General features: G+C 44.6%; 1 protein-coding gene across 4 annotated transcripts in view; it reads left to right on the top strand.

Moving 5' to 3' along the window:
* Positions 1-26,931, top strand: part of LOC138259314 (cytochrome P450 2B19-like) — a 566,037-nt gene that overhangs the window by 200,159 nt on the left and 338,947 nt on the right. For all 4 annotated transcript variants that reach the window (XM_069206941.1, XM_069206940.1, XM_069206942.1 and 1 more), the window contains one exon: positions 9,565-9,727. In XM_069206941.1, coding sequence (XP_069063042.1) covers positions 9,565-9,727 — 163 coding nt within the window. The remainder of the gene's footprint in view (positions 1-9,564; positions 9,728-26,931) is intronic.

Raw genomic sequence — 26,931 nt, 5'->3', positions numbered from 1 at the left:
TTTTGAAAGAATGAAACATGCACAGACTTTACATTTCATAAACAGTAACCATTGGTATCGGACCTGATCTGCGGGTCGTGTGATAGGTCCCCGGAACAATCTATTCCTTACCTTTGGCACTTGGAATCATTGTGTGGCTTGCAGTCCATCTGTTGCCCCCCCTAATGCTAAATGCCCCACCTTTACATGGACTACTTGCTTCATACAAACAGGAAACTGAATACACGTGAAATAAACCAAAACTCTGATAGTACTACAGGGGTGCAGCTTTCTCATGAGAAGAGTACAAAGGACCTTGAGTAAAGATACAAGAAGGTAACTTCCAGACTTCAAGACACTGAGCTTCCTTAATCAGGAATACTCACTTAGTGATGTCAAGCATTAAAATGAGGCTAAAAACATTGTTAGCAAAATGACCGGTGCAGTCTGTTTTTTTTTTTTTTTTACATTAGCAAGCAAGAGGTAAAGCAATATGATTCCTAATATTACAGTAATTTTAAATATTTTTTGTATTTTCTCACTGTGAAATTTGGATATACTATGCCAGCGGGGTACAGATGGAAATACACTGAGATGTATGGAGGAACACCTCAAGAAAGCCCTGACTTTTATCTTTAAATCTCAGGAAGTAAGCATTATTGGAGCAGAGATAGTGCATGTTGAACCTCTAACATCAAACTCTTACTTTTACCGTTCAAGACAGTTACATTTTTATATGGGTGACAGAACGCGGATTGGAACCCGAGCCTCTTAATACACTGAATTAGCTGGCAGGAGTAGAACAGTAGCTAGATTTTAATATTCTTTGGACAAGCTCCCACAGTGACACATCCGGGCATTTACAAACCAGTAAGTCAGGATTCCTTGTGGAAAACTCTTTGGAGCTCCTTTAACTCCATACAGGAAGAATAACTTCCAAAGCCCTTACTTGTTCTGATGATCAGATGACTCAGAGAGTTACGTTTTCTGACAACTACGTGTACTGTTTATGCATAAATTTGAATCCCTGCTAGGATGTCATGGGTGAATTGTGTGCTTATCTTTGTTTCCCTCCATTATAGGTTTGGTGTAGTTTACAGTATCATCCACTGAGTGGTGATTTTGTTGATGGAAATTGCTAATCTAAGGGTACATGTTAGAAATGGGGTCTTTGGTTGTCAGTCAGGTTACCCCCTGTCCAAGCAAGGACCCTCACTTTAGTCAAGGTAAAGGGGAATCACCCTCTTTTAACCCCCGTTCACCCCCTTGGTAGCTTGGCACAAGCAGGCAGGCTTAACTTCAGAGACCAGGTGTAAAGTATTTGTACCAGCACACACAGTAATATGCTAAAAACACCCCAAAATGACTCAACACAAGTTTTGATTTTGATTTACTAGTTAATTTCCTAGTAAAGTGCACTCAAAGTGCCCAGGGCCTGTACATCAAATGCTGCTAATGGGACTGCACCACTGATTTTGCCACCCACATGAGTAGCCCTGTAAACAAGTCTCAGACCTGACACTGCAGTTTCTGTGTTTGTAGTCTTGCTCTGCCACTTCGACCTGGCAAGTGTCCCCAATTGCCAGGCCCAAACCTTCCCTTTTTTTCTACATGTAAGTCAACCCTAAGATAGGCCCTAGGTAACCCCATTGGTAGGGTGTAGTGTATTTAAAAGGTAAGACATATACTGGTGTGTTCTACATGTCCTGATAGTGAAATACTGCCAAAGTCGTTTTTCATCATTGCAAGGCCTCTCTCTCCCATAAGGTAACATGGGGACTGCCTTTAAATATCTTTTAAGTGTAGTTTCCCATTGGGAGCAGATAGAAATGTGGAATTTGGGGTCTCTGAACTCACACTTTAAAAATACATATTTTGGTAAAGATGGTTTTCAGATTGTCAGTTTGAAAATGCCACCTTTAGAAAGTGGGCATTTTCTTGCTCAACCATTCTGTGCCTTTGCCTGCTTGGGGAATCCAAGTCTGGGTCAGACTGACAGTGGGACTGTTTGTGAATTCCCTCTAGACAGTGACACAAAGAGAGCTGGGGAGTGTTCTGCATATCCTGATGAGTCTCCTGGGCTAGAATGGGGAGGGAGGAGCTGCACCTGCACCTGAAAGGGCTATGCCTGTCCTCTCACAGTGCAGTCTCCAGCCCACTGATGTGTGTCTGGAGCCAGGCCTGGGCAAGGCAGGACCTTGTAAACAACAGAGACCTTCCTTTTGAAGTTTTCCTACTTCAAAGGCAGAAATGGGTATAAGTAGTGGATCCAAACCCCCAGACTTTTAGAACACTTCTGGATCAAGAGGAATCTCTGCCAAGGAGAAGAGCTGGATGAGGAGGAGTACTGCCCCTTTGCTGTGTGTGTTTTGATGGGTTGGATTGAAGTTGCTGCTTCTGACTTCAAGAGGACAAAGACTGGACTGTGCTGTGTATCCTGCTTGTGAAGTTTCTCCTAGGGCTTGAAGGTAGGCTTGCCCCATATTGAGGTCTCTGGGAGATCAAAGACTTCAGGTTCATCTGCCTACAGAACTAGGAACTGTATGTTTTGTTCTGCACAGAAGAAAAACCACCATGACGCTGTCAACAATGCCACTGCCTGCACCGTGTCCTGACGACGCCACACGGAGCCGTGCCCTGCTTGACACCGCTTCCCTGGTCTCACGGACACCTCCACCTGACGCTGTCGCCAACTTGCTGCTTGCACCTTGACCTGTGGGCTTTGCATCGCCTTGCTCACACCGCAGCCATGGTATCCACAATGATGACAACACTCTACGCTGACACTGACACCACTGCCTGCACCATGGCCTGAGGACACCGCTCGTGAGGTCCACGAAGCACCATCCCGTCCTGCACCACAGCCCTGGTTCACCAATGACATTGACTCCAGTGTCGTCAACAGACGCCCCTGCCTGCACCACAACCCGTGGGCGCTGCATGAAGCCTGCCATCTGTTGTACCGCCTCCTTGGGCCTACTGACGATAGCGCTTCAGCAACACAACCGCCAGTGCCTGCACCCCGACACGTCGCACTGCCCCACTTCACACTGCAGCCCTGGCCTCACTGACGCAGTCACTGAGCCGCTGCCTGCATGTTGACCTCTGGGCACCGCACGTCGCCTCATCCTGCTTTGCACCCCAACCCCGATGCCATCAACGCAGACGCTCCTGCCTTCATCATCAGCCCGGAGTTCGATCTGCAATGTGTGTGAATTAAAGGGCTCGACAACCCCTGCACCGACCTCCTAAACCGATACCCGCCAGCGATGCCTGCCAACACCATCGACGCCGCATGTAAGATCTCATCACAAAGATCACAACGCCCTTCATTTCCAGGGTATTGTTTGTGGGTTTTCCCGACACCATAGCTGGCCTGCGACCCTGCGGTCGGCGTGAACGGTGGATTTGTTGTTCACAATGCCATGATAGCCCCACACGGAGCTATCGACTTCAAGGAACTGTATTTTTAAGTAATTCTTGCAGAATTCATATATTTATTATTGTATGTTTTGGTCTTGTTTACCACAGATAAATATTGGTTATTTTTCTAAAACTGATGTGGTGTCCTCTTGTAGTGTTTTCACTGTAATTCTCTGTGTTATGTGCAAATGCTTTATGCCTTGCTTCTGAGGTAAGCCTGACTGCTCATGCCAAGCTACCAAGGGGGTGAGCATGTGTTATCTGAGCTGGGTATCTCCCTTACCATGACTAGAGTGAGGGTCCCTACTTGGACAGGGTGTAAACCGACTACCACCTAGAGTCTCCATTTCTAACATTGGTTGTCAGGGGTGAGGATAGGGCTTGCATTTGCACTTGTCCTAAAGTGATTGGTGTACACCACTACGTACCACATACAGATTTTTTCTTTGATCTACTTTAGGTCTATGAGTGCAAGTTGAACTTCCTACTATACCATGTATCAGGCAAAAGCATCATCAGTTACATTCCTAGGTTTGTTTTTTGAGGAGGATAGGTTGGAAACCTACACTGTGAAGGAACCCAGGTCAGTTTGCAAAAACCTGAAAGTCCAAGTTGGAGGCCTCACCAAGAGGGAGGAGCTACAAAAAGCACTGAGGGCCTGGGTAGCAGCCAGAAATTCCAGTGGGCATTCTGAGGATCCAATTGGGGAGACCGTGGAGCCAAATCCAAGGGAAGATGTGATGAGGGTGCAGGAGCTATCAGGGGAGAGGTACCCTCTGGGTCAGGCAGGAGGACTAAAGGGAGAAGCGAGCCATAGAAGAAAGAAATATGCTTTTAGACCATGAGCTCAGAGTAAAGGAGCTGGATCAGAGAAGTAGATTCAGCATGGATGGTGGCAGCAATACCTCAGTGCACTCAGAATAGTACACATTGCCAAAAATGTTGGAAGGGAGTACAAGAAGGGAGGTGATATCCAGAGGTGACTTCAGGGATATGAAGCATCTATCCACATGGATGGGGTCCCTGGGAAGAAGTGGGGTTCAGGATTGTGGAAACACTTCAAAGAGCAGGGGGGGGGGCACCTTGTTAGCTTTGGGTAAGGGGCACAACCTCACCTATTTTGATATGAAGGAGGCCATTCTCACTAGGTATGGTCACTCCTGACAAGTACTGGGATCAGTTTTAGAGGGACTAAGAAAACTGATTCACAGACCTGGTTAGAATGTGTGGGTTATTTTTGCAGATCACTGGATGGTTGGGTGAGGGTCAGTAATGTCACAGTTGTTCAGTGGCTGTTCAACTTAATTGAATAGGAGCACCTGTCTAGTCTGTGTTTTTCAGAGCTGCGCCAGCACTTGCCTGATAATAAGTTGACTGACCCCCAGGAAGCTTGCTACGGAGGTGGACCACTGGGTGAGTACCAGGGTCCACAAGAAGGTGTTTGTAGGACACTCAGCCAAGGGTGGGCAGGGTCCAAAGAAGGAGGGAGAGGTCAAGGGAGACACAGATAGGTCCCAGGATAAGGAAGGAGAAAAAAGTGTCCCAGGCCCCTTCTGACAGGAAGGATGGAGGTTCTGGTGTACGGTGGCCCAGGGCACCCTATTTTCAACCCCAGTGCTTTGAGTGTTCCCAGTTAGGACACAAGAAAGGGGACTCTGTCTGTCCTAGGAAATCCCCCACTTATGATGATGGTGAAAAGGTGCTTCTCCCCAGTACACCGGCCAGGGGGTGACACCAGCCCATGGGCAGGACTTCCTTAGCCATATGTCACTGGTATGCCTAGAGTGGGATGGATAGGTGAATCAGAGGAGGGTCATAGTTAGTCCCCAGATGCCCATAGACTGCCTTCTGGGGAATGAGTTGCCTCAGGTGTTAGACAAACTGTGAGGGATGGCCCCCAGAAGCACCCTCACAGTTCAGTTGTCTGGAGGTACCCCTCCAAGTCGGAAGGTACAGGACCCCAGCAAGGGGGACAGGAGGAGCGAGAGCCCACCCCTGTCCCCTGCTCAGCATGAGGTACAGAGCCTAAGGTGAGTGACCACTCTCAGGATTCCAACCCTGAACTGGTGGGAGGTGAAGTGGAAAACAGTGCCAGACGCCTGGGGCTACTGCCCCTCACTTTTCAAAACTACTGAGGCTAGCGACCCCAAGGTGACCTGGGCCTGGCATGTGACCCTGACAGCTGTCAGTGGCCTCTGTTGGTTGTTGTCCTTGTGGTTAGAACTTTCCCTGGGGTGGGGGCGAAGTCAGACCCAAGGGGTGAAAGGGGCCACGTAACACTGTTGGCCTTGGTGGTACTGTCTGCCTACTGGGATGCATCTGTGAGCAAGGTAAGATTAAGTGCTGCACTGGTGGAGTCCTCGGGTGAGGAGAAAGGTTCCCCCTGGGTTATTTAAGTGGGCCTTGAGAGTGTTGACCGCGGGATCCACCCAGATTCAGAGAGTCGTAGAACTGGTAAGAGTCCCTGCTGCCGTGGGCCATTGTCCAGCTTCTGGCACCCTAAACAGGGAAGTCCAGCAAGGTATTGATTGGCCTACCCTGGCTTTAGGCTGGGAGGGCGTTGTGTTGGAAATGGCCCTTTTTGCAGGGTTGCCCCTAAACGTTTTCCCTTCTGCCTCCCATTTTTTCAAATCTGTTTTTGCTTGTTTATTGTCTCTGTGCACTTTACCACTGCGTATCAGTGCTAAAGTGCAAGAAGTGTATACATTGTATTAGTGGTTGTTTTATCCATGATTGGCATATTTGATTTACTAGTAAGTCCCTAGCAAAATGCACTAGTGGTGCCCAGGGTATGTAAATCAAATGCTACTAAAGTGACTGTAGCAATGATTGTGCCACCCAGATGAGTAGCCCTGTAAACATATCTCAGACCTGCCACTGCAGTGTCTGTGCGTGCAGTCTTGCTCTGGCAATTCGACCTGCAAGTGTACCCACTTGCCGGACCCAATCCTTCCCTTTTAATACATGTAAGTCACCCCTAAGGTAGGCTCCAGGAAGCCCCATGTTCAGGGTGCAGTGTATTTGAAAGGTAGGACATATACTGGTGTTTTATTACATGTCCTGATAGTGAAATACTGCCAAAGTCGTTTTTCACTATTGCAAGGCCCATCTCTCCCATAGGGAAACATCAGGGCTGCCTTTAAGTATCTTTTAAGAGCAGTTTCCCATGGGGAGAAGATGGAGTTATGGAGTTGGGGGTCTCTGAACTCACATTTTAAAAATACATCTTTTGGTGAAGTTGGTTTTTAGATTGTCAGTTTGAAAATTCTACTTTTAGAAAGTGGGCATTTTTTTGCTCAACCATTCTGTGCCTCTGCCTGATTGTGGAACCCACGTCTGAGTCATACTGACAGGTGGGCTGTTTCTGAATTCCCTCTAGACAGTGACACAAAGGTAGCTGGGGAGTGTCCTGTATATCGTCATGAGTCTCCTGCGGAGAGTGGGGAAGGAGGAGCTGACACCTGCACCTGAAAGGGCTGTGCCTGTTCTCACACAGTACAGTCTCCAACCCCCTAGTGTGTGTCCGGGGCCAAGCCTGGGCAAGGCAGGATCTTGCAAACAACAGAGACTTTTCTTTGAAGTTTGCCTACTTCAAAGGCAGAAATGGGTATAAGTACTGGACTCAAAACCCCAGACTTTTAGATTACTTCTGGATCAAGAGGAACCTCTGCCAAGGGTAAGAGCTGAAGAGCTTGAGGAGGAGTATTGCCCCTTTGCTGTGTGTGATTTGCTCGGTTGGTCTGCAGTTGCTGCGTCTGACTTCAAGAGGACAAAGACTGGACTGTGTCATCTATCCTGCTTGTGAAGTTTCTCCAAGGGCTTGAAGTAAAGCTTGCCTCCTGTTGGGAGTCGCAGGGAGATCAAAGACTTGAATTTCATCTCTCTACAGCACAGAGGACTATGGCCCTCATTTCAACCTCAGCGGTCTTTTTCTAAGACTGCTGAGGTTCCTCCGGGCCGAAGACAGCCAGTGGTGGCGGTCTTCCGCCAACCATATTATGACTGCTGGCAGCCCTTCGCCCTTTTTCGGACAGAGAGCCGCCAGCAGCCATACTGGCCGTCGGCAGTGAAGTGGAGGCTGCTCAACCGTCACCGGCACGTCATCAGAGCACCGCCCACTGAATTACGTCCCAGTATTCGGCGTGGTGGTGTTCTGGTGACGGGGTGCTGGCGGCGGAGCAGCCCCCTTGGATCCCGTTCCCTCCCGGAGGATCACCAGAACAGGTAAGCTGATTGCCCGTTAGGGGAGGGGGGTGTTGTCTGGTGTGTGCGTGCATGGGGGTGTGAGTGTGTAGAGGGGTTGTGTGAGTGCGTGTATGCATGCAGGGGCTGTAATGTGTGTATGGGAAATGTGGCGTACATGTATGTGTGCATGTATGTGTGCATGTATGTTTGCGAGTGTTGTGAGCGTGGGTGTAGAGGGGGGGTTTCTGTGGGTGGGTCGGGGGTCCTACCACCTTTGGAAGGAATTCCCTGGCACTTATAGTGCCTACCGCCATGGATTTTGTGACGGTACAAAACCCCACGAAATCCATGGCAGTATGCGGGGTCCTGATACAGCCGGCGGTCTAGTGACGGCCGCCGGGCTGGAGACCAAAGTCTCCAGCCCAACGGTCGTGACCACCATGGCGGTCGGTGTGTTAAAGTGGCAGTTTTGCATGGTGGTAACCGCCATGGTCAAAATATATTTTTTTTCCGCCGGCTTGTTGGCGGTATTACCGCCACTTTTACACCGACCGCCAGGGTTGTAATGAGGGCCTATGTGTTTTGTGCCTGCACCGTGACCTGATGACACCACACAGAGCTGTGCTCCACTTCGCACTGCAACCCTTGTCTCATTGTTGCGGCTACCTGATGCCGTCACTGAGTCGCTGCTTGCACATGACCTGCGGGTCTCCACTCTGCATTGCCGTGCTCACACCGCAGCCTCTTGACACTGACTGAGGACACCACTCGTGAGGTCCACGAAGCAATGTCCCATCCTGCATCGCAGCCCCTGCCCACCGATGCCAGGGACATCAACTCCAGTGTCGTCAGCAGACGCCCATGCCTGCACCATGACCTGTGGGTGCCGTACGGAGCCCGCCCCGTGTTGTACCGCCACCTTGGGCCTGCCCACGACAGTGCTTCAGCAACGATGATGCCGCTGCCTGCACCATGACTTGGAGATACTGCACGTCGTACCGCACTGCTTCACACCGCAGCACTGGTCTCACCGATGCCGCAGGACGCCTTTACCGAGCCACTGTCTGCACCATGACCTGTGGACGCCACACATCGTCCCACTTTGCACCACAGCCCCCACACCATTAATGTCAGTGCTCCTGACTTTGTCATCAGCCTGGAGTTCAATCTGCAATGCGTGTGACTTCAAGGGCCCAGTGACCCCTGCATCGACCTCCCAAACCGACGTCCGCTGACGCCAGAGATGCTGCACTCCTGATCTCATCTTGAGGATCACAACACCCTTCATTTCCAGTGTACTGTTTGCGGGTCTTACTGACACTGTAGCTGTCCACCGACCTCGGAGTTGGACTGGACTGTTGAATTTGTTGATCATGATGCCGTGATAGCCCCAGATGGAGCTATTGACTTCAAGGAACTGTATTGTTAAGTAAGTCTTGCAAAATTCATATATTTATTACTGTATGTTGGATTTGTCTTGTTTTACACTGATACATATTGCCTATTTTGCTAAAACGGGTATGGTGTCCTTTTGCAGTGTTTTCACTGTATTACTATGTGTTATGTGGAAATACTTTACACCTTGCTTCTGACGTAAGCCTGACTGCTCATGCTAAGCTACCAAGAAGATGTGCAGGGGTTATCTGAGCTGAGCATCTCCCTTACCCTGACCTACGTGATGGTCCCTACTTGGACACGGTGTAAACAAACTGCAAACCAGAGACCCCATTTCTAACACCATGTATGTCACAAGTTTGATTTCCTGCTAGGACCTCATGGGAGAATTGTGTTTGCCTTGGGTTGCCCTACAGTATACATTTGGTATAGTTTACAGTATCCTCTACTTGGTGGTTATGTCAATGGAAATTGCTAAACAAAGTGTACATAGTTTAAAGAATACAGTGATTGACTATGTTTTATCTTAAACAATAACATTTGTGTCATTTTTCAATAATAAAAGTATAACTAATTTTTTAGCTCAGAAAGGAGTATGGCCCAGTGTTCACTATCTGGATGGGGTCTGCACCAGTGGTGGTTCTTTGCGACTATGACACAGTGAAAGATGCACTGGTTAATCATGCAGAAGAGTTCAGTGGACGTCATACTTTAAAATCAAGTGAAAAAGTGATTGGCAGCTATGGTAAGTGCTATGAAAATATCATAACAGTGCTGAATGAGGTATTATGACAATATGGCTTCTTATAAGAACAGATTCTGATGGATATGTATTGTCACTGATTTCTCACTTTGAGCACTCCTTCCCGGCTGATCTGGAAAACCCAGCTGTGGCTGGACAGCACCACCAGTTGGCAGCATATGGCACCCGCTTCTGGGTATGACATCAGTGGGGTACATTAAGCACCAATCGGCGCACTGAAATCAGTTTCAGATTTTCTGTTAATCATTGACCAGGTCATTAGCCCTTCTACAGCATCTCACTTATAAAATGTCATCTTCAAATAGTGACTATATGAAATGACTCCTCAGAGGAACGCATGCTTCAAGCCTTGCAGATGGTGCAGTAAGAAAACTGCCCTTTAAGTTCCTCTACGATGGATATATATTGTGTCTGGGTCGTAACATGACACAGCGGCTCCTCTTGTGCCTCCATGCATCATAGGAATATCAGTATTCACATCACTCAAAATCAGTGTTAATATTCGCATATCTGACATACAAGATTGTATTGTTTTAGCCACCTACAAAAGCTCCTTTTTTTCCAAAGTAAGCTCACTCATGCAAAACACAGAAACTATAAACTCGACAGTTAAGGAGCTAACCAAGGGCCATATGTACGAACACTTTTTCCCATAGAAACAGAATGGGTAAAATCCTTTGCTACATCTGGTCCTCAAGTATGCAAACACAAGAGTTAGTTTTTTTTGTAATGCTTGGAAATTGCTACACACTTTCATTAAGTCCTGAACTGCTCGAACCTTAATACCACGATCTTCAACAGTCTAGTTTTATAGGTTTTGCTAATCCTTTAAGAAACAAACTATATGCTAAGTAAATTGGCACATATCTGGCATTTTACCTCGGCAGGCCACGTCCTCTCCAGAGTGCAACTCCATGCTGGAGTCTCTTCTGAGGGCCGAGATTCCTGATACACCCTCTCAAGATCTTCCTGAAAGACCCTCTGCACAAGGTTGCTGAAGGTTTCCACTGCTGCCAGCAGTCACACGGAGAAGTGCCCCATTGACCCTTGAAACTAAAAGGAAAGCATTGAAAAGTCCAGGCTGGGGGTTAAATAGATGCAAATCCAAAATGGTGCAGAAAACCTGTCAAGTCTCCTTTAGTGTTGACACAGGAAGTGGGCAACACCACTTCCACTGAATCGGAAGTGAGCGTAGGGGGAAGACCCCCCTGACGGAGGTGCGAGATGGATCGCACCAGAAGGACGGAAGGGAGGGTATAAATAAAAGTGGGGAGGCGGGAACAAGTTGAACGCGGGTAGAGTTTGAAAATAAAAGGATGCAATCCAGCACCTGAGTCCGGGTTGTTCTATCCTGCGCAGCGCTCCAGCGACCCAACTCGACATCTCCCAAGAGTTCGCTGCCAACGGGTTCCATATATAGACAAATACAGAGTTGTTTTATGGCTGCAGTGGCAGCGCAAGTCAGTTTGTAGACAAGGTGTTGCAGAGACAGCGCAACTTCGTTTTTACTCAATGTTGCTGCACAGACTGCATGTCAGTTTACACTCAGTGTTGCTGCAGAGACAGCACAAGTCAGTTGTGGCTGCCTTCAAACTCCTTGGTTTCATCCTGCCATGAGAGTTTTAAGGAAATATCACTGAACCATAAATACATATATTCTGACAGATACCTGCACACTTATTAGAAGGGAGGGTCATACTTATGCCACAACATCAGCTAAGTATAATTTTGCTTTCTAAATCTATATCACAGAAGCCTAGGTTCTGGTTTTACTCACTGCATTTGCCTGTTTCCTAACACCTCTTTATAATATGATTATGGCTCCCGGTTTTATGGTATTTATGTTTTTTTAACATTTCCATCTGTATTTGTACAAAATTATTTTTTGGCTATCGTTTTGGTATTTATCCATACATATTTTGTATTTTGAGAACAAAAGGAGTTGTAAAATAGTATATTTCCACATTTATTTAACTGATGAACATGCTTTCGTAATTTGCTACCTGTCGTGTTTTAGCAAATTAAGCATCCAAATATAACAAAACACTACATCCATAAGCAAATATTCGCATTATATACAAATATACGCCTACATATGTTTGTATTTAAGGAAATCTCATCCTATTTGTTAACTCCCCACGTAGTGTAGCTGCTCAGCTGTTGACCTGGAATTCATGAAGAGCAGCATTGAATGTGGCTCACAAGAAGCACCATTTTCTGCGTTTTTCCGCTTTTACAAATAAATACATACAGGGAACACATTGGTATTTATCTGTAAAAATGAGTAAAAACTGACATTTGAGAGCCTTAAATGTGATTACCCGTCTTTATTTGGATTGTCATTTATCAGTAGCCTTCTTAGAAGGTAGCATTTCCTACCGCTCTGGTACTGCTTCGGAGGAGGACTTGTCCTTAACACGAGTTTTTTTGGAAGATCATGGACGCCTTGGACACAACCTTGCCTTCGGCGAAAGTGAAGTCAAATATTATTTTTTTTCTTTTCTATTTGAAGGTACAATTAAAACATGGTTGAGTATAAAAACAAATGTTATTTTTTCAAAGATTGCACAATTTTTAACAATGTAATTATGCATGTAGAGGCATACAGCAAAGGACACAAACCTTTAAAATACAAAAGCGCATAGTGCTATTAATTCATACAGATTTATTTATGCCAAAGTTTAAGATATTTTTGGCTTGTACCAGACTGTTTAACGTATAGATTTTCATGTACCAGACTGTTTAGCATATAGCTTTTCATGTTGTTTAACTCAATGTATTTTTGTTATCCAATCTGTGAAGGAAAGGATGTTTTAGTTCTCTACTTTTGTAATAATAACGATTGTGGAACAAGCATTTAGATTTTAAGAATATTGATGACTTCAAAAATATCACCCTGAAAGGAGAGTAACTGAACAAAGTTATTTTGGGTTTACAAGGAATTTTGTTCTGTAGTTGTTGTTCTAGATTCTCAGATATTGAACACCCACAATGATCTGATATAGGGCAACGCCATATAATATGAGACTGGTATGTTACCTCTAATGTTGCGCATATAAAACAACTGCAAGAATACCTAAAGTTTATCTTGTTTAAAAAACTGAGCGGTGCGATAAACCAGCCATTTCAAGTAAAATTGCTTTTTACGGAAATTGTCACCTCTTAAGATGTACAAATTGAACTCCTTAATTTTATTCCAAATTTCTGGAGCTAGAGCAACCTCTTCTTATTAAACACATTTAATAGAAATGTTGCGAAATATATCTATTTAAGTGATGTTCATAAGATATTTTTTTCAATTCCCTGTCTTTCTTGGGTGCTCATACACGTTAGTTGCCAAATCTCAGAAACCCTTTCGGAGGCCACGGAGCAAGCAGGAGCTACTGGGTCCAACCAGGGGGCTTGAGGCCTTTTACTCCTTATGTCCCAGGGCCTCCCTACTATAGATCTCGAGTAAATGGGCCAAGTCACTCTTCAGCACTTGACTTTCAGTGGTATCACAGGTCGAGCAGTCCAAGGCTTCATGGGGAGTTTGTTAGATACAGGAGGATGAACACAGACTCACAACTCAGGTACATTTAATTGCAGCAGTGAATAATCGTTCAGTCAAATAATGTCTTTTAGGACAAAAGTAGTATTTATATATGAACACAAAGTGAAATACGACATACACAAAGAATGAACACAGCACCGTGAGGCAGAGTTCTAGTGTTGAATGAGGCAGGCCCCTGAGTCTCACTTCCCTCTCACTTGCGGTATTGGTCAGTCCCTGTTCACTAAAGGTGACATTCATGTTAGGCCCAACAAACAGTTTGAGTCTCAGGAGTCCCACGCCTCCTCTTCTAGAAAAGTCAGAAGTGTTCCAGTGCCAAAGTGATAACTGGCAGACAGGCTCATCTGGGGAATTCCAGCTCCTTTTGTCAGTCTTATCTGCACCAGCAGGAACTGCACAACAAGAGACTTCGATGGCTTTGCGGTGACACCTGTGTGTGATCAAATTCTGCAGCCCTGTCAAGACCACTGGTTCTTTGTGTGCGGTGTCCCAATTTAAGTGAAGTCAGGTCTGCAATGTAAAGTGTAATAGTAAGCTGCCTGGTCCTATGTCATGGTGGGTTCTCAGGTCTTAGAAGAGTATTCACAGGCCATCATTAGATATATCACCCCAGGTGTGTATTTCTGCCTCCGACCATGGATTAATATCTTACATAGCAAAGAGACTGGTGTATTTGGGGCAGCAGCACCTCTGCGTTGTAGGCGACTGTCACTCACACACCAGTTGGCAGCTGTAGACCCAGCCCTCCCGGCTCACTAGCAGCACCTCACCAAAACCCAACCGGTAAAGGTGATTTGAGTAGCCTTTCATGGACTCTGAAAAACTCCTCAGGAAAATCGTGGTGGAAACATGCTTTACCGTTTTCTCTCCACATACAAGTCTTTTACCCACACATAGGCAAGAAAAGAAATGCGGGACAGTTTCTGTACATTTATTGAAGAGACTGCAATGTATGATAAAATGCTTGAGCTGCAATGACTAGGATAACGAGGAATAACAAAATCAGGATTGTGAAAATTACAGATGTGAATAGAAATAACCCCAACATATCGTCATAACACGAATACACGATTCGACCTAAAAGCTTAATCTCTAGCCCCTAAGCGAGAGCATGGCAATGTAAGCCAAATCTGTCCGTACAGTGCCCATGAGAAGCACACCAGATCCCCATTACCTTGGTACAAGCTCAGGCCGCCAGTCTTCAGATCAGGATCCATGGAGAGACTAAGGCTGAGGTTGGCCAAAAAATGGCATGCAGCATGGATTGGAAATCTGGCTGAGGCCCCCTCGAAGGCCTTTTGTCCTACATGATGTTTTTTATAGGGAAAATGTTTATGTTCATGAACAGAAGCCTGACGCAGGTATGTACCTGAGACGCTGGACTGTTTATGCAGGCTCTGTGTGCCAAGCACTCCGTTCTTGTGGTTCTGAGGAAAAGAACATGATGCAAAGTATATCATCCATAGCACTGATAATCATGCTTTCGCAGAATAACAGCTGATATTGGAATTAAAACAATGCCAGTAAAAGTATCAAGAAAATAAAATTAATAAAAACAACAGAGCATAGTACCTGGGTGAAAGGACACAGGCTGCAAGCCTAAACTAAGCTGTCACTGTGCCCAAGCGACTAGCTAAAATGCCCCCACTACAGTAATGTGTGTGTTGGAAGCAGTCAGGGAAGGTCCGCAGTAACATTTCTGGTGCATATGGCATCTGTCTGCCCTGTGGTGTGACATGTGTCCCAGTGTCCACTATGCTACCTTCCTGAGTATAGTGTTAGAGTCATCTTCCCCTCCCAGTGTCATGAGCCATCGTAAAATGTCAGGATTGTCTAGCTATGCTAGGACATCTGGCTGCCCCGGGTTTCGGTCATTTGCTATCCATCGCATTGGCAATTGGAGCTGGGCTGCAGGATAATACACCTCAGTTAGGGGCCTCTAAGCCTCCCCCTCCATTAGTGGTGCATAGAGTTTCGTTAGGGACACCCTACATCTGCTAGTGGCCCATAAGAGTTCTGTCAACAAGGAGTGCAGGTCTTTAAAAAATGGTCTATGATTATCATCAATATTGCTGCAAAAAACAAGTGAGGGAGAGCTGACATTTTGGAGATAGCGACTCTGCCCATCAGTGATAGATGCAGTGAGCACCAGAAGGGGAGTGATAGTCGCACCACCACTACCGCTCAACTGAGATTACTATCCAGTAGGTCACACTCTTCATGTTAAATGTTAACTCTCAGTGCTTTAAAGGTGTCAAACTGCCACTGTGTTACAACCATGGGTGTTGAGCCCATACGTGTTTCCGTTTAGGCATATAAGTGGGAACAAGCAGTACTTCCCCCAGTTCATACAGACATCTGATATCTCTCAACATTCATTCAGGAAGGGTATCAATATTGTTAGGGTATCAGGGTCATTGCAGGAGTATAATATTGTATGCCATTGGTCCACAACTTCCAGGCTCCAGTTGGGGCCCACACCTGCAGTGTGCACACTAGGGGCTCCATTGCCAAGGCGAAAACCAGAGCGGACAGTGGGTATTCCTGTCTAGCCCCCCTTTCAATTGAGAAGCAGTCAGAAACCACATTTCCCATACAAATCTTTGCCAGCAATTGTGTGTGAAGAAGACACACTCACCCCAAGAACTCACACCCATTCTGTTCAGCACTTCCATCAGAAAAGGTAAACTCAGCGTATCAAAAGCATTTTCTATGTATAGAGAGGCCACACAGTGAGCTTGTGTCATTGTCTTGACCTACTCCATGACTGTTAGGCCTGTCAGCCTTAGGGTGGTCTTCCTCCGGATGTTTTGCTGCTCCTCTTCCATTTTTGCTGGACCTGTTTGTGTTGGCTTTAGGACTCTGACACTTTACAACTGCTAACCAGTGCTAAAGTGAATGTGTTCTCTGCTTAAATCATGGTAACATTGACTTATCCCCCTTTGGCATAATTAATTTACTTATAAGTCTGTAGTAAAGTGCACCACAGGTGCCCATGGTCTGTAAATTAAATCCTAATAGTGGACCTGCAGCACTGATTGTGCCACCCACTTAAGTAGCTCTTTAAACATCTCAGGCCTGTCACACAGAGCCTGTGTGTGCAGTTTAAACTGCCATGTCGACGTGGCATTTAAAACCTCTTGCCAAGCCTTAAACATCACGTTTATTATTATACGCCACCTCTAAGGTAGGCCCTAGGTAGCCCATAGAGCATGTTGCTTTTTAAGTAAAAAGTAGGACATGCACTTTTACGTTTTACATGTTCTAATAGTGAAAAATCCTCAAATTTGTGTTTCACAACTGTGAGGCCAACCCCTCTCGTAAGCTAATATTGGGGATTCATTGTTATGCTTAATAAGCTGTAATTCCTGATGGCGAGGGGGTAGACCTTTCGTGTTTAGTACCTATGGAATTGTAATGATAAATCCTCTTTAATGGTAAAGTTGGATTTACTATTACAAGTTTGAAAATCCCACTGTTAAAAAGTTTGCTGCCCTGTGTGACAGCTGAGATTGTGCAGTTTCTTCAGACATCCACACACAAAGGAGGTTTAGGTATGACTAAAGGGCCATCTGGGGCAGGATGGGAGTGAGGAGTTGGTCACAGCCTCATAATTACACCTCAAAAGACTATGCCCTGTCCACACACCAGAGGTATTTTCACTCCAGCCACCTTGGAACCAGGGCACGGGAGAAAGGGGAACCTATTTACTTCAAAGCAACTGTCTAGAAGATGTTCCCACCTTCCAGAACCACAGCATCAAAGTATAAATACTGGACCTTAAACACCACCAACTCAGTACACTTCTGGACACGTGAATACTCTGCCAGGAAGAAGGACTGCTGTGCTGCTGCAAGGACTGCCACTCTGCTGAGTTGCTACTCTGCTGGACTGACACTCTGACGAAGCTGCTGCCTTGCTGTGTTGACCTGCTGCACTCTTGCCTGGGAAAGAAAAACTGGACCTGCATCTGCATCTGACTCCCAGGACCCCAAAGTGACTCAAAGGGGTAGTCAGCTGGCCTCCAGATCTGAACCCTAGGACATAACAGGCCATGGGGAACAGGGTCAAGACTGGTTAGCATATGGCCGGGTCCAAACTGGGGTGGCATGGTGAGCAAAAGAACAATGGATTAAACCCAGATCTGTGACTGGGGGTGAGTGCTTGAAATGTTTCAGCACTCCATCCATCATCCTTTTGTGTTCCCAACAGCTCTTGGACCCATTTTCAAGAAGCTACCGACCCCCAAGAGGCGCCTCTCACGTCCTGGACCCTTGGAAGTGGTTTGTGGCTCCTGAAATCAAGCTTGGGGACTTGTGCGACCGCGAACAGGCCCACTCGCATCCGAACTACACCTCTTGCGCGAAGAATCAGCACAAGCCGCTGCATGTTTGTCTCTTCGCACAGCAAGCATCGCCAAGGCTCCAGTCCTTCTGCCTGCAGCACCCAGATCACTCTTCGCTCCCATGGATCACCGCCAGCAATGCTCTTCTTGCTTCTGTTGAACATCTTCCATGCGAACAGGGTTCTTGTTTCAAATTTGAGAAGGTAACATTTAAGGGGGACTTGTCTGAGGCTGTATCCGAACCTTGCTCCATGGTGGTCAGCCTTAAATGTTGGATTTCACCCGATCTAGTGAGACTAGATAGGCCCTGCTGGCTCTTTTTGCTTTTAGACACAATAAATAAGTTTAATCTTAAATTCATATCTCTACTTCTACTTATTGGATTTTTGTCATTTTGGTCCTGTTTTGTTGTTCATTCTGTTCATTCAGTTAATTTATATTTTTCTAACTAGGTGTGGTATCTTTTTGTATGGTATTTTCACTGTTTTATTATTTGAAATGTTATGTAAATACTTTGCACATTGCCTCTAAAGTTAGGCCTGGCTGCTCTGTGCCAAGCTACCAGGGTCTGAGCACAGGTTAACTTTTAGTGTGTATCTGACTTATCCTGACTAGCATTGTGGTTCCTTCTTGGACAGGGTGCGTATGTCTGTCAAACAGAAACCCCATTTCTAACAATTGGCATAAAGAGCCTTCGCAGATTGAGGAATGTGTTACGCCTCGATATGAACCCATTTTAGTCATTGTGTACCAAGAAGTGTATAATGGGTTTTAAACAATTAGCCAGTGTATTGCCCAGTACTTTATTCTCTGATGTTAAGCAAGGACAGGGGGCGATGTGACCAACCTCTATGGGGGTTCCTCCCAGGTTGTGAAAGGATCACTATTAATGACTCTCTGATGGAGGTGGGGAGTAGACCTTTGGTCCCAGATGCCTTTAGTGTCAACAAGTAGGAATACCACCTGTCCGTATTTTTAATGGACTGTCCATAATTTTGGTGCTGTGTCCGTGAAAGCTATAAGTGCCCATTACGGATGCCATTTCTCCGTAATTTTCCAGATCACCAAAAAATGCAGTCTTTTTAGTAAGCGGCGTAGGGCATCCGTGCTGCCACAATTAGGTAGGTCATTATTGGTTACCAGCTTACAAGAAGGATTGAGACTTTATAGGCATGACCTCACAAGATAATAAAACAAATACTTATTTGTATGTTTTTGTTTGTAAAAGTACTTTTTGGGGTAGTAAGTAATGCATGGGCTGCTCGCACTGTTGTTTATACAGATGAAGACGTGAGGAAGTGTTTGAGCCTGCCATCGACCTTACTTCCTACAGGGACGACCGGAGTAAGGCATGGTAGGATGCCCTTAGATAGTGCAAGTACATCTCTCCCTTTAGAGAAATGCATGCATAAATTAACCCACCCTCTTCAGATCTAACAACTGCTCAAGCCACTTTAACCAGTTCGATACGAAGCACAGCTACGTGCCATCCTCCACACCAGTGCTCGCATGCACAGGAGGCAGGAAATCCTTCTGGTTTAAGTACCAGGGGGATTTCCTTTTGTTCATTTTAGCCTCGAGAGCTGGGGAAGAGCTTTCCCAGCAGCCAGATGCATTTTTTTTACACCGTGTAATGACGATCGGCACGCATGGTGCGCTGACATAACTACACTGAAAGTGACAGTGAAATGAGCTGATGGGCTCATTTCATTTTCACTGCATTGGTATTCAGGGGCATTTCTCACCCCCCGGAGCACCGATCTGGACAAGGGAGGTTTCATTGGAAAGGGGAGAATCTCCCCTTTTAAATGGTACATCTCCCTAGTGGATCCCTGCTTGGGGATTGCCTCAAGAGGGCCATCCTGAAGCCGGGATCCACACACTAGATCCCAGGAACTATTTTTTAAGTGGGTCGGCCCCCTCACATTGGACTCATGCTGCCTCTTCTTAAGCCCAAAGTATTTCTGCCCTCCCGCCAACTCCAGTAGGACCTTGGGGGGTGGGACAGGTCCACTAGACACTGAGGATTTTAGTAAATTCGTGAAATTGGCCACCCAAGCATCAGGCCTAGCCCCCACCTCTCACAAACACCCCCAGCGGTCTTTCCTGTCCCCGTTGAGGGCAGATTGGAATATTTTCTTCCAATCTGCCCCCTGGTAGGGGCAGAAAGCCTATTAGACTACCAGGGAGTACATTTTTAGAGGCAGAGCAGTCCCCTCTCAATGGGCTTCTAGCAGTGCATAATTTGTAAATAAAAACGTTCCGGTGCCCAAAGCTCTCCTGTGAAACACGCGGCTGCTGCGAATAAATCTGCGAGCACAGAATACTGAGGCAGCATTATCCTGAAACAATCTCAGGCCTCTGTAGTCTATTTAGAGTCACTCCCTGCCAGTGCTGACTCTTGCAGCTTTCTGCATTCTCCCTTTGTGACGCTTTTTCATTTTTCTCTTCTTCCGTCTTTCCTGTATGTGTCTTCTGCTCGTAGTAAATACTTGAGGCAGAAAAATAAGTGCCGGCCCTCAAAAATAAGTGCTGGTGCCAGGTCCGGAAAGTACCAGTACAAATGAAGCACTGGCTAGTAGTTTCCCCCTCCCACAGGCCCAAATGTCTTTCTGCCACCTGGGAACATATTGGAGGTTGCTACCTCCAGTCTGCCTCCAGAGTAAATAAAAGGCCCACTAGACACCAGGGATTTTTATAGGGGAATAAATTGGCTGAGGTGGCCCATCCAGGCACGGGCCTAGCCCCACCCCACCCAAAAAAACAGCAGTCTTTCTGCTCCAGTCAGGGGCAATTTGGAAGTGTTTTCCTTGAATTTGCTCCAGGCAGGGTCAGAAAGCCCACTAGACCACCAGTAATTATATTGGGAGGGGAATCACACCACTACTCTCCAGGCCAGATGTCTTTCTGCCCCCCCAAGGGCATATTGGAGGCAGTTACTGCCAATCTGCCATCGGGAGGGGTGGAGTGCAAAAAGCCCACTATAGAACCAGAGATGTTTTTTTGTGGAGCAATGGGTGGGGGTAGCCAGCCTAGGTATTGGGCTTAACCCCACCCCTCAAATCACCCCCAACAGTCTTTCTGCCCCCCCTCCCCCTCCCTGGGAGCAGGTAAGAGGTCTTTAACTCCAGTCTGCCCTGGTGGGTGGGGCAGAAATCCCACTTCACAGCAGGGAGTTTTTTTATTATCTACAAGGTGTGGGGATGGCCTGCCCACCCGCCCACCCTTTGGGCATAGCCTCCATCTTCAATATGACCCCGATAGTCTTTCTGCCACCCTGTGGGCAAAAGCATCCCCATTTTTTGCAAAATGGGGAATTTTGATTTTTGATGTTTTTTTTTAATGATTATGGGTAGCAGAGTTGGAAAGTCTCAATCTTGTCTTGTATGCTGAATGGCTGTACTTTTTGAGCTCGGATCAGTTGCCACCTGGGAAAAAATCAGACCCAGTCATTTCTGAAGACTAGACATCCTGGGGAGTCCAGGGTGATATGCCTTGCATAGATCCCACAATGACCTGCAAACCTTAAACTTTGCCTGTAGTTGTACATTTACCTTGCATTTCTGTGACGTAAACTTCTGGAATCAGCAGGAATCCACAAAAAACTACCACCTAATGTTCCCCCACCTATGCTGATAAAAATGCTACCCCCCTTATGTGATTAGTTTAGTGCCCCTGAAAGGCACCAATCAAACCAGGGTCCGCAAGACTCCCATTGACCTTCGTTTGATGCTTGCTTGTCTCATGCTCTAGACCCAGCCACCCAAGTCAGGTATAAGCCTGTTTTTGAGCAACGCATGTTACCCCATCCTGGATTCCCCTAGATGTCTAGTTTTTAAAAATGTATAGGTTTGCTGAGTTTCCCTAGGTGTCGGCTAAGCTAGGGACCAAAATCCAAAGCTACCTACTTTGCAAAAAACAGGTCAGTTATGAGTGCAAAAATGTGATGCATTTTAGGGCGTTTCCAGTCACGGGCACTAGGTCTGCCTACACAAGTGAGGTACAATTTTTATCAGAAGACATGTGGGAGCATAGAATAGTAGAGTATGTATTATTACCAATTGGATTTTGCTTCATTTGTGCCTTCCAAATGTATGTCCAAATGTATGTCAGTGTGTAAGTAAAAAGGCATTGTGAAAAATACCTCCTAAATCATATGCTTGTACAGGTACCCACAGATTCAGAGATGTACAAATAACCACTACTCCTAAACTCCCTATCTCATGCCCATTTCAGAAATACATAGGTTACCTTGATATCTATTTTTCACTCTACATATTTTCCATATGAATTGGTCTATACTCAGTACACAATGAAAAACCATTGTTCAGTTCAGCTAAGTTGTTGGCTCTGGGTACTTCGGGTTCTTGGAGAACCTACAACCCCTATATATCCCCAAAATGAAAAGGGTCTAGTGGACGTAATGTACATTGTTTTTGAACAACAGCCATTGTGACAAAAAGTTATAACAGAGAATAATGTCATCAATGGCTATTTTTTCCTATTCATGTTCAATATTTCTTTATTTCAACAATTAGTGTATTTTGGGGAAAACCTTGACACATCAACACACATGACCCCTTTCTGAATTTGGAATTCAGTCTACTTTTCAGAAATATATAGCTTTCCTGGATCACCCATGGGTTTCACACTGGTTTGTACAACAACCAGGAAATAGGTTGAAAGCACAAAGATAGGAAAAATGGGCTACCTCTTTGAAAAATGCCAAAACTGTGGTAAAACATTAGTTTTTTTTTGATTCAGCTCTGCATGTTCCTGAAAGCTAGGAAGATGGTGACTTTAGTAAATCAAACCGTTCATTAATGCAATTTTTATGAAAAAATAACCCATCACTTTTATCCACAGCACATTTGACCTATTTTTCACTAATAAAACCCAAATGTTTCTATCTTTTGGCTATTTTATCGGTGCCGCCCAAGGGAATCCACATACCACGGGTACCTTTAGTATCCCCATGATGTTGGGGGAAAAAAAGGACTCAAGTTCAGAGCGGATAGTTCATATGGACAAAATGTTATGGAGGCCTAAGCATAAACTATCCAAAATAGCCAAAAAAGGCTTAGCACTAGAGGGGAAAGGGCCTGGCAAAAAAGGGTTAAAATGTTCCTGTGACCCTCGTCTCAGATTGTAGTCTGTACCTGAATGCCGATAGCAGTAAATAAATAAAGACATACTGCACATTTGAAACACTTTTACTTTTTACATGTACTTGCTGGTAAAAAGAAAGAATGTTTAAGGGTAGAATGCACTTTGTGAGTCTGTGATTCTTTTTTTTTACACTAGGGGCCATATTTACAAGCAGGCTGCGCCACCTGTGTGTCACTTTATGTGACGCACCGGTGGCACAGGCTTCAGGGCCATATTTACAGGGTTGCGCAAAGCCATTTTGTCTTGCCGGTGGCAAAGGCTGCGTTGCCTTACCTTGTGTCACAGAAACGTTGCATGGGTGTAGCAGTGGGTGTTCCCGCACCACACCCATGGACTTTGACACACTGCCAGATTTACAAGGTTTTGTAAACCTGGGAATGTGTCAACACTCTATGCCACTCCAGGAGAAATGTAAGGGAGGCACAACGAGAAGAAATACCTTTATTTCTCCTTTTTTTGTTTCCTTTTTCTATGTGTGTTGCATTCTTCAGCACACATAGAAAGACGAAAACACTTCTTATGATTGTTTTTGTGCAAGATGGTGTGCCTTCCTGCACAAAAACAAACATCACCATAACGCAGACTCCCTTGCTCCATGGTGCAAGGGTGCCTGTGTTGGCGCATTGCAGCCCATTGTGCGCCAGCGCAGAGGACAAAGACAGGAACACACGTTATCCTGTAGATCTGCCACATTTCTGCCCTTTTCTATCGATGCAGGGCAGTGCCGGAATTTGGGATAAGCAAACCATGTATCCAATTTAATAAATTTATATTTTGTTGATAAAATGTTATCAACAAAATATACATTTATTAAATTCATTTACAAAATACTAAAGATATAAAACCAAATACAAAAATACACATTTGCCTAGCTCAGTCATTCCACATTCACACCAAACTAAATCATCCATAGTTTGAAATAAAAAAACTACCAATCAAAAACTTTAATAATCCTAATATAATACAATTTAAACAATAACAAAAATTAATCCAAAACAATACATTCTATTATACTGTATAAAAGGATTTTAGTTGATACAGATCTAACAGTGTTAGTACAGCAATCTTGTACTCTGATACAGTACAGATCTATGACTGAGAAGAATGATAGCAGTACTATAATCTCAAAAGAGACACATTAGGAACCTATAGCCTACGCGCATTTTGGTATTCCTCCATTATTGAGGCCACCTTCTTCAAGGCAGTTCCCAATGTTACAGTCGAACATTCTGGTAATTTCTTGTGCCAATTTCTGGATGTGTATTAAACGAATATGTGATATCTAATACAGAAAGACATACATAAATAGAACTTGTAATCCGGGAATTTCTAGTTGTAACTTTTTTAGCTTTTAATCTTTATGTTTATACTTAGAGACCCATGGTCAGGCTCTACTAGTGGAGTACTGACACTCAATGTGATAAAGGACACCAAAAGTGAGCAAACCATGCGTGAATGAACTCCATCTCAGAGAAGGGTGATACCGAGGGAATAGTTGCTGACATACAGCTACGAAGATATTTAGAAGATTAAAAGAATGGAAACATTAAGCTAGTTAATAGAGGATAAATGAAGTAAGAAAATTACTGTATGAAGATGCCAAACCCCAAGTTGGTTTCTTTTCCTTATTCCAAATTTGTGGAGAGTACACCCATGAGCTCTTTGAAATTAGTAATGACAAAATATTGTTTTTTACTTTATATATAGTACATGTTACACAGATCTAGTGTAGTTACTAATATAGAGATGTTCCATTTTCAAATATGCTGGAGAGCATGTCCTTTGCTGTCAATAAAGGTTTATCGTTCTGGTAGAGAGAGAGACTTCAATTAATACTAGAACATTCAGGACCCGAGTGATAAAGAAGCTAAACTACACTGGAGTCAATTATAGGTCTTAAGCCAACTGAAATAGAGTTTCATGCATAGAAGCAACTGATAATCACCTGAGATGCAAATGGAGAATACTGATAAGGGGGTTCTATTTCGGAGTCTTCAAATTGGCCCCATATTCGTAATGATCTTTATAAGAGAGCAAAAACACACAAGAACAGATAGAGGAGCTGTTTAAATCTAGACCTAAATCAATCTAATCGGGCTCAACTGAGCCTGTTTAGGGAAACATCGTCATGTTGGAGACTGGATGCAAAAAGAATAGCCAAAGCTCTTACCTGAGGGCTGGGCGGATTAGCGTTAGATCCCTAGTACGTCCGCCCGACTTTAGAGTTCCATTTTATACTATTAGTTCAATTGGCAGAGCTCAGTGGAACACTAGACTGCGCGCGGCAATAGGTTCATGCGCTACGATGGCAGTGGCCATAGTGGGTAACCAATGTTTAAATACTTCGTTTCTGGGTTATAATAGCAAGCGCTATGATTGCAGTCATCGTATTATTGAGAACGATTACATTAAAACCAGCCTTGTACTTACGGAATCTAAATATGCGTGATTTTAATTTTATTTGAGATGTTATTCTTATGTTCTACACCTTCTGTGTAGACCGGCTCCATTTAGCACTGGTAGTTAAAGGAGCCGAACTCCAAGGATCACTAGACTGGGTGCGACGATGTGATTGCGCACTACAATAACGATCGCCATATTGAGATAACCAGTATTTGAATACTTCATTTATAAGAAATAATAGCTCGCGCTATGATTACAATCACCATATTGTGCAGGCCAATGTTAATAAAATCGGACCTTTGAGTTACATATGGATGATTTAAATGTCATTTAAACTGTTGTATTTTCACTCTAGACGCAGACCTGGATAGATACTAGATATAAAATACCATGGACTGCAGACAGAGATAGATTAACTCCTGGCCTCGTTATTCCAGTCTCATTTATTAAATTAGTTTTATGTCCCTGATAGAAACAAAAAAAGACAATTACAGGTCACTCCCATCAGGTTCCAATATGGAGAGAATATCGCCAGGTCCGATAGAGGAACCTCTCTAGGTTCTCTCACTTGTTTTGCGGAAACAAAACTACCGAAAGGCATTATAAGCCATCTTGAGAGAGGCTAACTCCACATAGCGGCGCCTTTGAAGGATGAAAAGGAGAAAGAAAGAAATTACAGAAAAAAATCAGAGGGATACAAAAGATCTCAAAAAGCAGAGGTAAGAAATATTGTACAAATATGGGCATAGCTCCAGATTAAATGAAATATAAGATGTGAATTTAATTACAGAATAGCATTTTCCCATGGGATATATTCATTCAAACCTCTGTCACAGGTATCCAAAACAAATATCCAATAGACCTCACGTTTCTTCCTAATGGTATTAACCTCAGTGGGACCTGACTTCTTGAACTTTTCTAATATTGTCCATGTTAGATCTTCAACTTTATGTCCATGATGTTTCCAATGTTGGACCAGAGGAGCACCCTCCTTACCATTGCGTATGTTAGACATATGTTCAAGTATTCTTACCCCGACTTCTCTCCCTGTTTCACCTACATAGAGCAATGGACAAGGGCAACGGATCAAATAAACACAGTTAGCTGTTCTACAATTAGTCATATCTGTGAGTTTATAGTTTTTTTGTTTCCATTAGAAAGAGACTCCTACTATGGCTCCAGAACAGGCCTTACAGCTACCGGATTTGTGGTTGCCTTTGATTGGTTGATTTCCACAGATAGATCTCTGACTGAAATTTTCATTTTTAGGCAAACAGGCTCTAATTAATTTGTTCAAAATATTTTGGTTTTTTTGAAAGGCTAGGAGCAGACGTTCCAGTGATGCCTGATTAGGGTTACTATTTAGAATACTCCAATTGGAGAGAATTATTTTTCTGATTTTTTTTCATTCAGATTGGAGTGTTGAATTACACATACCATCTGAGATTTTGAATGTTTGTTCTGTCTATTAAACATACTAGCCCTATTATAATATGTGGCTCTTTTGTAAGAATCCTTGGTAAGCCTTTTGGGGTATCCTCGCAAGAGAAATTTCTGCTGCAGAATGTCAGCATGATATTCAAAATCACGCAAGCTGGTACAGTTCCTTTGAATGCATAGTAACTGGCTGAAGGGTATCCCCTGTTTTTGACTGGTAGGGTGGAAACTGTCAAAGTGGAGTATGGTATTTTTGACAGTGGGTTTGATATACAGGGA

The sequence above is a fragment of the Pleurodeles waltl genome, chromosome 9, assembly GCF_031143425.1.
Source record: "Pleurodeles waltl isolate 20211129_DDA chromosome 9, aPleWal1.hap1.20221129, whole genome shotgun sequence".
NCBI lineage: Eukaryota > Metazoa > Chordata > Amphibia > Caudata > Salamandridae > Pleurodeles > Pleurodeles waltl.
Note: the sequence above shows the minus strand (reverse complement) of the source record. Positions and strands in the feature narration are given on the sequence as shown.